At 47.6% G+C, this 12,270-nt stretch overlaps 1 protein-coding gene across 3 annotated transcripts in view; it reads right to left on the bottom strand.

The window, feature by feature from the left end:
- Positions 1–307: 307 nt before the first annotated feature.
- The window catches only part of LOC121270857 (carbohydrate sulfotransferase 3-like), a 96,249-nt gene continuing 84,286 nt past the window's right edge, over positions 308–12,270 (bottom strand). For all 3 annotated transcript variants that reach the window (XM_041176397.1, XM_041176398.1, XM_041176396.1), the window contains 2 exons: positions 9,162–9,430; positions 308–2,635 (listed from right to left, as the gene is read on the bottom strand). In XM_041176397.1, the coding sequence (XP_041032331.1) occupies positions 1,405–2,635; positions 9,162–9,247 (1,317 nt within the window). In that variant the 5' untranslated portion in view covers positions 9,248–9,430 and the 3' untranslated portion in view covers positions 308–1,404. The remainder of the gene's footprint in view (positions 2,636–9,161; positions 9,431–12,270) is intronic.

The following is a 12,270-nucleotide window of genomic DNA, read 5'->3' on the forward strand; positions in this document are numbered from 1 at the left end:
TAAGAGTCAACCATATTGCTGTGGATCTGGAGTCACATGTAGGCCAGGCCGGCAGGTTTCCTTCCCTAAAGGACATTAGTGAACCAGATGTGTTTTTAACAACAGCTGATGATAGCTGTCATGGTCACCATAACTGAGTCTAGCTTTACGTATTCCACATTTATTAACAGAACTCATTCTACCAGCTACTGTGGAGTGTTCAACCCAAGACCCCAGAACATTAGCCTGGGCCTCTGGATTATTAGCCCAGTGGCATTACCACTACACCACCATCTCCCCCCCCCCCCCCCCCCCCCGATTGCTGCTATATGCTAGCATGGCCAATAGGAGTTTCTAGGACCAGTTTCCCACACTAGAGTGAACAAATTCGTTGCTCAACCAGAGAGAGTGAGCTGGCAAGTTCCTCACCAATTGCCAATCAGTTGTTCCTGTATTGCAATATACTGAGTGGAAATGTGTGGGTGGTGTAAAATCCCTATTGTGCGCCCCCACAAGCTTGCTACTGCTTCTTGGGGGTGCAGCTATCTTTCATATTCTACTGTGCACCTTAATACCCCTTGAGAATGAACACCTTCTCACTATATTCTCATAAATTGAAATGAAATGTTTTGTCAATGTGTCAGTATAGCCAATTCATTCTTGGACCAGCATTTGCTCTTCTACATAGATTACAATATCACCTAGACTTATTTAGGTGTCTGAGTAGAACGCATTCCAGAGTTAGCCAGCTCAGACACAAATAGAAAATTCTCGCCTAGAACCATCTAGAAGGAAAACAAATTCCACTTCCCTCCCCATAAAACAAAAGTTTGGCACTAATTATCTAAAATGTACCTTTAAAGCCTCAAACATAGACTTCAACCCCCTCAAATTTAGCCCCAAATGCCAATATTTACTGTCAAAAATAGAATCTTCAAGTCCAAAAGCCAACTCTATAATCGGGATGAAAAAAAAACTCTGAAATTCTATGTAAAAAATTTCTATAACTTAAAGTCAAAATGAATTCAAGCCCTCTCCTATAATTTGATATTTCAGTCTAAAGCCTAAATTCAATACAAATAAGATTAAGTTCCTCTTTAACCCTGTCTCCCAACCTAGCCCTAACATCACGCTAAATCTTTATAAAATCAAGTCATAAAAATAATCTTTTTCCTGAATAAATAAATCTCTCATTTTGTGTGTGTTTAATATATCTGTGTTCCTATTATCCGCTGCTCTTGCCCCTTGCAGTGCCTTCCAAGGCCGTTGCTCACCCATCTGTGAGATGCAGGATTTGTTTTGCATCTTTTGCAGAAGGGCCAAACAGGAATTTGCAACGATTGAGCTTCGAGGTTCATCTCTCAGGCCGCAAAACAAAGGCGTTACTTTCCGCCCTTTCCAGGTGACTGCAGCTCCCTCCCTCGGTTAGACAATTCCAAGGCTTCCTCTATCCTCGAGCAGGCTGGCCGATCGGTTTGCAAGCGTTTCCGCGTCCTTGGCCAGCTTGTAGCCAAACAGTTTCATCGTCGGCTCGCACACCTTTTGAACAACCTCGGCGATTTTGAAGGGGAGGGCGAGCCGCCATTTCTCGAACTGCTCTGATGAGTTCTTGTGTGTGGAGTATAGATTGTCACTGCCCTGCGCGGTTTGGGTGTTTATGTAAATCCACTTTTCCACCTCTGGCGTGATGGGGATGCCCGCAAAGTGGTACATCTCATACGCCTTCTTCATGGGCTCCAGAGCCACATCCTCGTAACGCATCAGCATGAAGCGATCCTTGAGCCAAGCAGGTTGACTCAGGCCGAGCTGTGCAGAGGCGCGCAGGTTTTCACAGTTCCCCCGGAGCTTCCCAACCTCTTCGTCGTCCGGCACTATTCCCTGGCTGGCCCACTTCTTCCAGGCTTCGTATTTGCTTGGGAAGGCCACCATCCGGGAAGCTAACACCGCCCTGGGATCGCGGACCAGCTGAATGACCTTCAGGTTGATCCTGAAGTCCTCCACCAGCGGGCGAAGGAACTCCAGCTGCCGTAGGCGGACAGTCTTCATGGCCACGTGCTGCTTCTGGAGGCAGGCTTGCATGGCCAGGGTCATGTTGAGCAGCCCGCACCGATGGAGCCGACAGGGGAACCTCTCGCTCCACCCTCGCTTGGTTAGCGAAGGTGGCGTGCACACGGGCCTCTCGCACAGCGACTTGCTCGAGCCACGGCGAAACAGGAAGGCGGTGATGTGCTGGTCGGGCATTGGCAGCAGGAAGTTCTCCAAGACGTACATGTCGCACAGCATCAGCTGCTGCACCACGTCCCGATAGACGATGGAGGAGGCCACCGCGTTGGCGCCCTTCGGTTCAAAGGTGACCGTCCTTTCCACGTGCCACAGCGGCTCAAACAGGTAGAATATGTTGCTGTTCTGATTGAAGAACTCGCCCACGAAGGATGAGCCTGTCCTCGTGGTCGCCATCAATATCAAGTGCTTCCTGCCGTGAGGGTCCCTCGTATCTTCCCGCTTGGTCCCAGCCTGTGGTGAGACGCAGTTCAAGAGGGAGGAGCTCGTGCCAATGAGAAGGGAGTCATTCTCAGTCAACGCTCGGGCAGAAATTGTGTTGTTCAACCCCACAAATTCCGCCTGTGGGAATTTCAATGTTAACTTGTCAGACACCCTGAATGGGGAGAAAGAAAAACTCAGTGTTAATATTAAAGAATCGTTGGATATCATAAATACAATCAACTGATGGCTCAGGGGAAGAATTAGAATCTATCAATAGACCAATATTATAAATAGAATCTGTGAATGAATCTGGATCATAAATAGAATTAAGTTGGCATTACAGAATCTATTACTGGACCTTTGAGGGTGTGGTGGTATAGTGGCTATGCTAATGTGACCAGTAATCTAGTTGGCACAAACTCTACCATGATTGTTTAAGAATATGATAACAGATAATCAAACAGTTCATGTCTATATGCAACAGGACAATCCCCCACCATCAATGTCAAGATCACCACGGACCAGAAACTAACCAGAACCAGCCATATAAGTTCCATGGCTACTAAAGCACGTCAGAAGCTGTATATTCTGCAGCCTGTGGGTTCATCTCCTAACTCCCCAAAGTCTCTCCCCCAGCTACAAGGAACAAGTCAAGGAGGGACTGAACACTCTAAATGGGAACAGCACTCAAGGAGGTCAATGCCATCGAGAACAAAGAAGCCAGCAGCACAACGGGCAATGAATGCTGGCCTTGCCAATGACACCCACACCCTGAGAATTAATTGTGTGGAAAAAATTTTGAACAGATTAATGCAGGTTATAAATAGAATCGATTGATGGAACAACATTAACCATAGAAACGAGTGATAGATTTACATTAAACGTTTGTTCACAGTTAATGCTAGCAGAACGTCCATTGGTGTCGCCTAGCCTTGCATGTCTTAAGGTTTATACACCATAAAATGTTGAAATGAACAACCCTTCCACTGACATCTGAAAGAGGAAGAGTTGAGATTCATGTTTGGGCATATCTTCTACCAGATCTTTTGATGATTTTGGGCTCGCATTTATCCTGTTGAAACTATTTGAAACAGAACTTGATTATCAACATAATCTTTGGCCAGGTAATTCCCCTGACTGTGGCTTATCATGCTTGTGGAGGTCACGATGTCAAGGAGCCATTGGCAGCAGAAAATAATGTAGGTAGGTGCCATAAAAGGTTTCAATTTACCTTAGGAAGAACATTAGGCCATTCAGCCTCTTGAGCCTGTTATACCTTTGATTGGATAATAGCTGAGCTGTACGTAACTACATCTGCCTGCCTTGGTTCTATAATCCTTCATACCCTATGAAATTTTAAACGTCTCAATTAGATCGCCCCTTAATCTTTTGAAGTTTATCCGAGTTTGGATTTCCAACGCAAGGAACATTATGTTTGCAATTGCGTCGAATCCCACGCAATTATCTTATGTTCATGTTTAAGTCATTTATCCCGCTTTTAAGAGAAAACATTTTTGGCTTGAAGGCAAAAATTACAGAGTGCACCAAAGTGTCTGCAAACTAAGTTACGAAAGCAAATGTTTCCTTGAGGGGAGGGGGATCAGAGAACATACCCCCACCCCCCCCACAAAATCTTCTTGGAAGCTGAATCTCATTGGGCTGAATTTTACTGCAGGCATCAGGAACCTCCGACAGTCAAACCCTTTGAAGGTCTCAGCAGTGGACCCACCGGCGCAAGTTTATGGGAGGCGGCCAACTAATTGGCTGTCTCTGCGCTCTTCATCCAGTTAAGGATGGCAGGTGGAACAGGGGTGGGGGAGGGCCAATGGGAAGCGCCAAAGCGATGGCTGACTGGCAACCCGACTGGGAGAGCTGAGCATCGCTGAGAAAGAGGAGGCCTAAAGGGGTGCCTCAAACTGGAGGCCCTCACGAGAGGGTCCCCAAGGGAGTCGGGATAAACAAAGCGTGGAACTGAGGGGGTCCTCAGTTTGGAGAAGGAACCAGTGTTTGCACTAGCCGCTGATGGTTCTCTGAATTTCCCTGCCGGGTCACTGCCTCTGAAATGTTGCTGGGCCTCTGACGTGATGGAGGGCCTGTGCGAAACCGGCAGCCCAGTATCACTCTCAGAAAATAGCCATTAACTGAGGCCCAGTTACCTTAATTACCTTTGTGTCTCTGAGGAGAGGGTTGCCTATCTCAGTCTCTTGGAACCTTGCCAGGAGGCAGGACAGCAGCGGGGAGCTCCCCAACAGGGATTTTCCACAACCTTCCCGATTCCCCCCATCTCCAAACCCACCGCGACGGGGCCAGGAAACCTCAGCCATTCCTTCAATGCTTTACATTGTCCCCCCCGCTCTGTGTTTCTCCACCAACAACACTGCAAAATTGGCTTTTACTTTCTCTTTTCCACAGTAAAGGTGATGGACTGTTAGTGCCGGCTGTCTAAGTTCAAGCAGAGAGGCAGAAAGCCTCCCTCAGCCGCACCATATTCGACTGTATGCCCCCCATCATCTTCCATCTGTTGGAGGATGGCAACAACATAGGGCCAAAGGCTGCAGCCAATGAGCAAGGTTATCCAATGTTGGGCCATTGGCCCTCTTGACTATGCAGCTTAAGTTGCACCAAGCCAAGGTCACCCTGCACTTTCAGTCTAACTCTCTGTCTCCTTGTCGCAAAAAACCCACATTCTGAGCTGATTTTTAAGTGGCCAGACTTTTTTTAAAATTCTTTCATGGGATGTGGGTGTCGCAGACTGGGCCAGTATTATTGCCCATCCCTAATTACCCTTGGGAAGGTGGTGGTGAGCCATCTTCCTGAACTGCTGCAGTCTATGCGGTGTAGGTACACCCACAGTGCTGTTAGGGAGGGAGTTCCAGGATTTTGACCCAGTGACAGTGAAGGAAAGGTGACATATTTCCAAATCAGGGTGGTGAGTGGCTTGGAGGGGTACTTCCAGGTGGTGATGTGTTCATGTATCTGCTGCCGTTGTCCTTCTAGATGGTAGTGGCCGTGGGTTTGGAAGGTGCTGTCTAAGGAGCCTTGGTGAGTTGCTGCATTGCATCTTCTAGATGATAGAAACTGCTGCCACTGTGGAGGGAGTGGATATTTGTGGATGGGGTGCCAATCAAGTGGGCTACTTAGTCCTGGATGGTGTCAAGCTTCTCGAGTGTTGTTGAAGCTGCACTCATCCAGGCTAATGGAGAGTATTCAGGGGGCTTTGCCAAACATTTGTGAATTTTCCAGGTGGGCCACTCTACATTCCACTCCCACCCACCCAGATTGCAGCATCATTTAGGAAAGGGGCACGAATACTGTCCAATCGGATGCCACCTTTTCCTCCTGGCGGCTCAGGACAAAGGTCATCACCACCCATCAAACTGGTTCATGCAAGCTTTTTGCCTATGCAGCACGCTCCACCAGTGTACCCAATCTCCACAGACTAAAAGAACGATGCGCAGTTACAACGCACTTCATGACCTCAGGACGTGTTAAGCTGCATTTTTCAGACAATTTTGAAGGGTTGTTGAGGATAGCATTTTTGATGTCATGGATGTACATGGATTTTAGCAAGGCTATTGCCAAGGTCCCACATGGCAAACCGGTCAGAAAATTAAAAACCCATGGGATCTAGGAGAAAGGGGCAAGTTGGCCGAGAGGCAGGAGGTAAAGTGTAATGGTCAACAGGGCGTTTTTGTGGCTGGAGCCTCCAATGACCGTTCACAGGACTCAGGACTCAGATCGTTGTTTCTCATGACACTATCAATGATTGAGGCTTAAAAGGAGGAGGAATTATTTAAAATTTTGCAAACGATTCAAAACTTGGCCGTGTGGCTGATATTGAGGAATAAAGATGTAGATTCCAGGGAGATATCAATGGACAGTGGCAAATGAAATTCAGTTCAAAGAGGTGACACGTTTAAGGAAGACAAACAAGGAAGGGAATGCACAATAGGGTCGCAAGAAGTGCAGAGGAACAGAGAGGCCTTGGGGTGAACATCCACAGGTCTCTGAAGGTAGTGGAAGCTGCCTGTACAGGCGCGGGGTGGGGGGGTGGGGGGGACAGGAGGGCGAGCTCGACCTTGGCGCTTGCACGCCAGAGCGCGCCTGGTAATCTCCCTGAGGCACACAACTGCCGAGGTGAAGAGCTTCTAAAATTAAATAGAGAAATTAAAAATGTTACTCTGTCACGTTCTTAATTCAATTCAAAAATGTTTATTCTGTTCTTATTTGCTTCAGGATACCTCATCCCGCCCCTGGAAATATCTCGCGAATAACGTGCTGATGTCGGGACTCTCGCCCAATGTCATCACGTGTCATCTTATGCTCAAGCGGGTCAGGCACCCGCCCGCCCACCGAGGTAAAAATTGTGCCCATGGGAACAGAAGTAGGCCCATTGGCCCATCGAACCTGCTCCGCCATTCAGTTAGATCATGGCTGATCATCTACCTCAATGCCACTTTCCCCGCACTATCTCCATATCCCTTGACGTCATTAGTCTCCAGAAATCTGTTGATTTCTGTCTTGAATATGCTCAATGATTGAGCTCCCACATCCCTCTGGGGTAGCGAATTCCAAAGACTCACCACCCTCTGGGTGAAGAAATTCCTCCTCATCGCAGTCTTCAGTGGCCTGCCCCTTATTCAGAGACTGTGTCCCCTGGTTCTAGACTCACCACATCCTATCCACATCTACCCTGTCACGACCCATAAGAATTTTCTAAGTTTCAATGAGGTCACCCCTCACTCTTCAAAACTCTAGGGGATCCTGTAGACAGAGCACCCGGTGCATGTTTGGTCACTGAATTACAGGAAGAATGTGATTACACTAACGATCATAGAGAGGAGAGTTACAAAGCTGTCGCCATGAAGGGAGAATTTTAATTCTGAGGAAAGATTTAATGGGGCGGAGTTGCTTTCCTTAGAACAGAGGAGGCTGATGTTTAATTGACGTGTTTAAAATCATGAGGGGCCTAGATAGTGTGGATGGGAATTATCTATTCCCCTTCGCAGAGAGGACATTAACCAGGGGACATAGATTTAAATTAATCGGTGGGCGAATTAGTAGGGAGTTGAGGAGAAATGTTTTCACCCAGAGGGCGATGGGGATCTGGAACTCACTGCCTGAAAGGATGGTGGAGGCAGGAAAATTCACTGCCTTTAAAAAAGATTTGGATATGCACCTGAAGTGACGTAAAGGCCAAGGGGTGGAAAGTGGGCTGGTTGGCTCTTTATTGACCAGCACAGTTAGGATGGGCTGAATGGCCTCCATCTGCACCATATATTTCCACGAATTCTCTTGCTAGTGGAATTTCATGTTGACCTAGGTGTTGGGTCTTGGTGCTGAAGAACATCATAATTCCAATTCAATATTAATTAATATTAATAAAACAGTTATTGCTGCAGGGGGAGAGGGAGTTTTTGGAGTCTCACAAGCTGCTGGTTAGTTCTCCATTTCAAAGTGGAAATAAAGAGTCAGTCCTCTCACCATTGGCAACGAGAGTCCTGACTCCACAGATTGTGAATGATCTTTGTTAAGAGCAGCTTGAGATAAAAAGGGGATTACATTTCTCCTCGTATCTCACCCCGTCCAGTGTCAAAGCCCCTCCTGTGTCTCACCGCACCCCCACCATGTTTTTAAATTCGTTCAAGGGATGTGGGCATCGCTGGCTGGGCCAGAGTTTATTGTCCATCCCTAATTGCCCTTGAGAATGTGGTTGTGAGCCGCCTTCTTGAACCTGTGGACTGCACAGTGCTGAAAGGAAAGTTCTAGTGCTTTGACCCAGCGACAGTGAAGGAACGGCCGATATATTTCCAAGTCAGGATAGTCAGTGGTTTGGAAGGGAACTTCCAGGTGGTGGTGTTCCCATCTATCTGCTGCCCTTGTCCTTCTAGATGGTAGTCGTCACAGGTTTGGAAGATGCTGTCCAAGGAGCCTTGGTGAATTGCTGCAGTGCATCTTGTAGATGGTACACACTGCTGTTACTGTGCATCGGTGGGTGGAGGGAGTGAACGTTTGTGGATGGGGTGCCTATCAAGCTTTGCCCTGGATGATGTCAAGCTTCTTGAGTGTTGTGGGAAACGCATTCATCCAGGCAATTGGGGAGTATTCCATCAATTGTGCCTTGTAGATGGTGGACAGGCTTTGGGGAGTCAAGAGATGAGTTACTTGCCACAGGATTCCCAGCATCTGACCTGCTCTTGTAACCAACCACCCCCATCCTGTATCACACCCCCTTCCATTTCACACCATCCCTCCCCAACCCCCCCTTCAGCAGACATACAAGATTCTTGGGGGAGATTGCCTGTTTAATTTTAACTAAAGTCACATCAGGGATAGCCAGCAATTGGACAGTCTCAGTCCATCTCACACAGGACCTGCACCACGAGATTACAATATCCTTCCTTCTCGCTAGGCTGGAGTTCCATTCAAGCCCCAAAGAGATTTTGTTCACTACACTGAACCCATCCACCAGGTCTCTCCCAACTCCAACTTTTACACTGGGATTGACACCTGACCAGAATTGTTGAGGAACAGCAGACGACTAAACAGACTAGATTTACACGGAGTTATATTGAGTCTCGCGCACTGAACCAGCCCATTCAGCCCGACTCTTGTTCATGCCCCACACAAGTCTCTTTGTCTAACCCAGCCATTTCAGGGAGATGTAGAATACAAAAAGTGACAGGAAAAGCCTTTACCTTGAAATTATATTGTTTTCCTTCTCAATGATCACAAGAGCAGCAACAAAAAACAGAATAATTGCATATTTGCTTCTCATTCTCATCGCTACTGGCTGAGAGTCTGCAATCCTGGTGCAGTCACTGCATGGGGAGTCCCTGTGTCCTGAAGTGAAGTCCTCAGTGGTCCCTCAGTGATTCTGCAATGCCAGCTTCAGTGCCAGGGCAATGCCAGCCGACCAGCGAAGGCATCTGTCGTGTAGGCTTCCACCTCTTCCCAGCAGACTGTGCTGCAAAGATAACAGAGAGAAGCAGTTTTAGCATTGCGCCCCCTTGTCATCAGACAGGGCAAACCTGGCCCCGTGCTTACATCCGGTTGCCAACTCCGATTGAGCGCAATCCTGGAGGTTTCATCACATGACCTCCAGCCTCAAGCCGCAACCGCCCCCCCCCCCCCACCCCGCCTCCACCCATGCAGCCATGTCATTGGCTGTCTGACAAATCCACCCGCGATCACTCAGCAATCATTCCCATTGGAAAGCAAGAAACCTCTTCATTCCCAAATTGGATGACCCTCGGGTATCAGTGAAAAGAAAAACCCTCTTTCCCGGCTCCCTAATTAGCTGAAAGGTCAAAGAAGCGAAAAAGGTCACGCAATTTAAAAAAAAAGCTATCTTCCCCCACCAGCCCCCGCCCCCACCTGATTGTTGCTCACAGCACTGCCCTGGAGATTAATCTTCAATTGCTGCAGACTCCAGTCTAATGCTAGAGAGTTGGCAACTCGATCCAGTCACCATTTGTGAGCTCTCGCTCTCTCTCTTGCACATTTAAATATAAAAGTACAACACAGAAATTGCCAAAAAAACAAGCTGGATCAGTGTCAACGCTGATTAACTGGTGGAATTCACCAAGAGGTTTAAGCCTGTCCTTTGACCCCAACCACTTACCAAATTGCAATCTTTCTCCTCTTCGCCATCTCGCTAGTCCACGCCACACATCCGGACAGAGCAAAGCACGCACTTTAATGAAAAGCGCGTCCTACACAGTTGCTTCCCTTCCCCGAACTGCCTGGTTATCACACCTTAGGAAAGCCTTCAATAAGTGAGAATTGGAATCTGTCCACATGTCAGAAGGACTTTTATATAATTGAGCCTCCTTGCATTGAGACGTAAACCAATGACATTGTGTCCCATGGTGTTGGCAATCTACCAGATGACTAACTGCACTTAATTACACACCGCAGTGTTGTGCCCTTACAGGTTTCCATAGAAACCATAGAAACCATAGAAAAGGTACAGCACAGAAGGAGGCCATTTGGCTCATCTTGTCCATGCCAGCCCAAGGACACCCAGATGCCCTTTCTAATCCCACCTTCCTGCACCTGGCCCATAGACCTGCAGCTTACAGCACTTAAGGTGCAGATCCAGGTACTTTTTAAAAGAGTTTAGAGTTTCTGCCTCTACCACCAACTTGGGCAGCAAATTCCAGACACCCACTACCCTCTGCGTAAAAAGGTTCTTCCTCATGTCCCCCCTACACCTTCTGCCACTTATCTTGAATCTATGTTTCATGCAACATGTTTTAATCTACCATCTCAACTTGTTCCCACAACAACATGGACAAACTTTACATTTATATAGCACCTTTAACATAATAATAAGTCCCAAGGTGCTAACGACTATTGAATAATACAGGAGCTTTTAGTTGATTGCCTGACATACTCCAAGAAATACAACTTAAAATCTGAAAGAACAGAATCCACTATTGGACGTATTGAATTAAAACCTTCATCCTGCTTTTCAAGCATCCCCACAACCTCGCTCCATCCTAGCCTACTCTCACATCTCCTCCCTCACCCTCCAGACCTCCCCTCCTGGCCTTCCGCCTAGTCCCCTTTTCTTCCCCCGCCAATTGTAACACACCCTAACCCTGACTGAAAGTCTCTCCATAAATCTCACTGACTCTCTGGGCAGCATTTTCCAAGGCCAGTGCGGGTGGGAACTGAGGGAGCTGGGCACGCAATTTAGCTTCGCCAGCTGGTGGGCCAGTTTGCCGACACTATCCCCCACCCCCAAGCCATCTTTGGGAAGCCCAAATCAGAGGCGGAATGGCTACCTGCCCACAAGTGGCAAGTAGTCAACTGAGGTAATTGAGAGGCCTATTAAGGTCCCTCTCCCGCAGTGAAAACATGGCTACTTAAACAATGCGGCTTTCCAACGGGAAGGAACAGCACACTCACTTCACTAGCATCCATGTTCAGGGGGCACCTCCATTACCAGGTGCCCCCTCTCTCCCTGCAGCCATTGGCAGCTCCCATCTTGGTCAGTGGGACAGCCTATGAGGCATCATAGCCTATTGGCCCTCCATCTGCAGGAGCCCGCCCGCCATTGGACGGCAAGCTGCCCTCTGGTCTCGAATTGGCCAATCCAGGAAAAAAAAAAATCGATTTCAGCCGACTGCTCCCATGGTGAGTACCCCCATTGGACTCTGACATCTGGGTCCCAACACAAAACGGAAAATCCTGTGCTTCATTTCTCAGCCTACCTTTAAATAAAAGCCTTCTGAAAACCTAACGTTTCAAGCAACTTTGCGATCACCTCATATCATTGCATCGGATTTACAGAGCACAGGCCATTCAGCCCAACAGCTCTGTGCCAGCATTCATCTCCACACAAGCCTCTTCCCAACCTACTCCATTTAACCACCCGCACACGAGCGAAAACATCTTCTCTTGTCAAACCCTTTCATAATTTTAACAACCTCCGTCAGTTCGCTCTCCAGCCTTCTCTCTTCCAAAGAAAAGAGACCCAGTTCAATATTTCCTGATTTCCTGACCCCTCACTCCTGGGATTATTCTTAAACATCCTTCCGCACCACTGCCCCTATGTCCCTTTTTTATAATGTGGAGACCAGTACAAGTGTGGGTCTAGTACATGTTCTATGTACGTTTAATGTAACTTTTTCTGCGTTTCAAGTTTATTCCTCAACAGTTCTACACTTTTTATTTTCTTTGCCTTATTAGCCTGCTTTGCTGCCTTTAATGGTTTCCAAGTCTGTACCAGCCTCTGCTCCTCAACCCCATTTAGACACTTGCTTTGTGAGGAGTGGGTAACTTCCTTATTCTCTCCAC

The sequence above is a fragment of the Carcharodon carcharias genome, chromosome 28 (assembly GCF_017639515.1).
Source record: "Carcharodon carcharias isolate sCarCar2 chromosome 28, sCarCar2.pri, whole genome shotgun sequence".
NCBI classification, from domain to species: Eukaryota; Metazoa; Chordata; class Chondrichthyes; order Lamniformes; family Lamnidae; genus Carcharodon; species Carcharodon carcharias.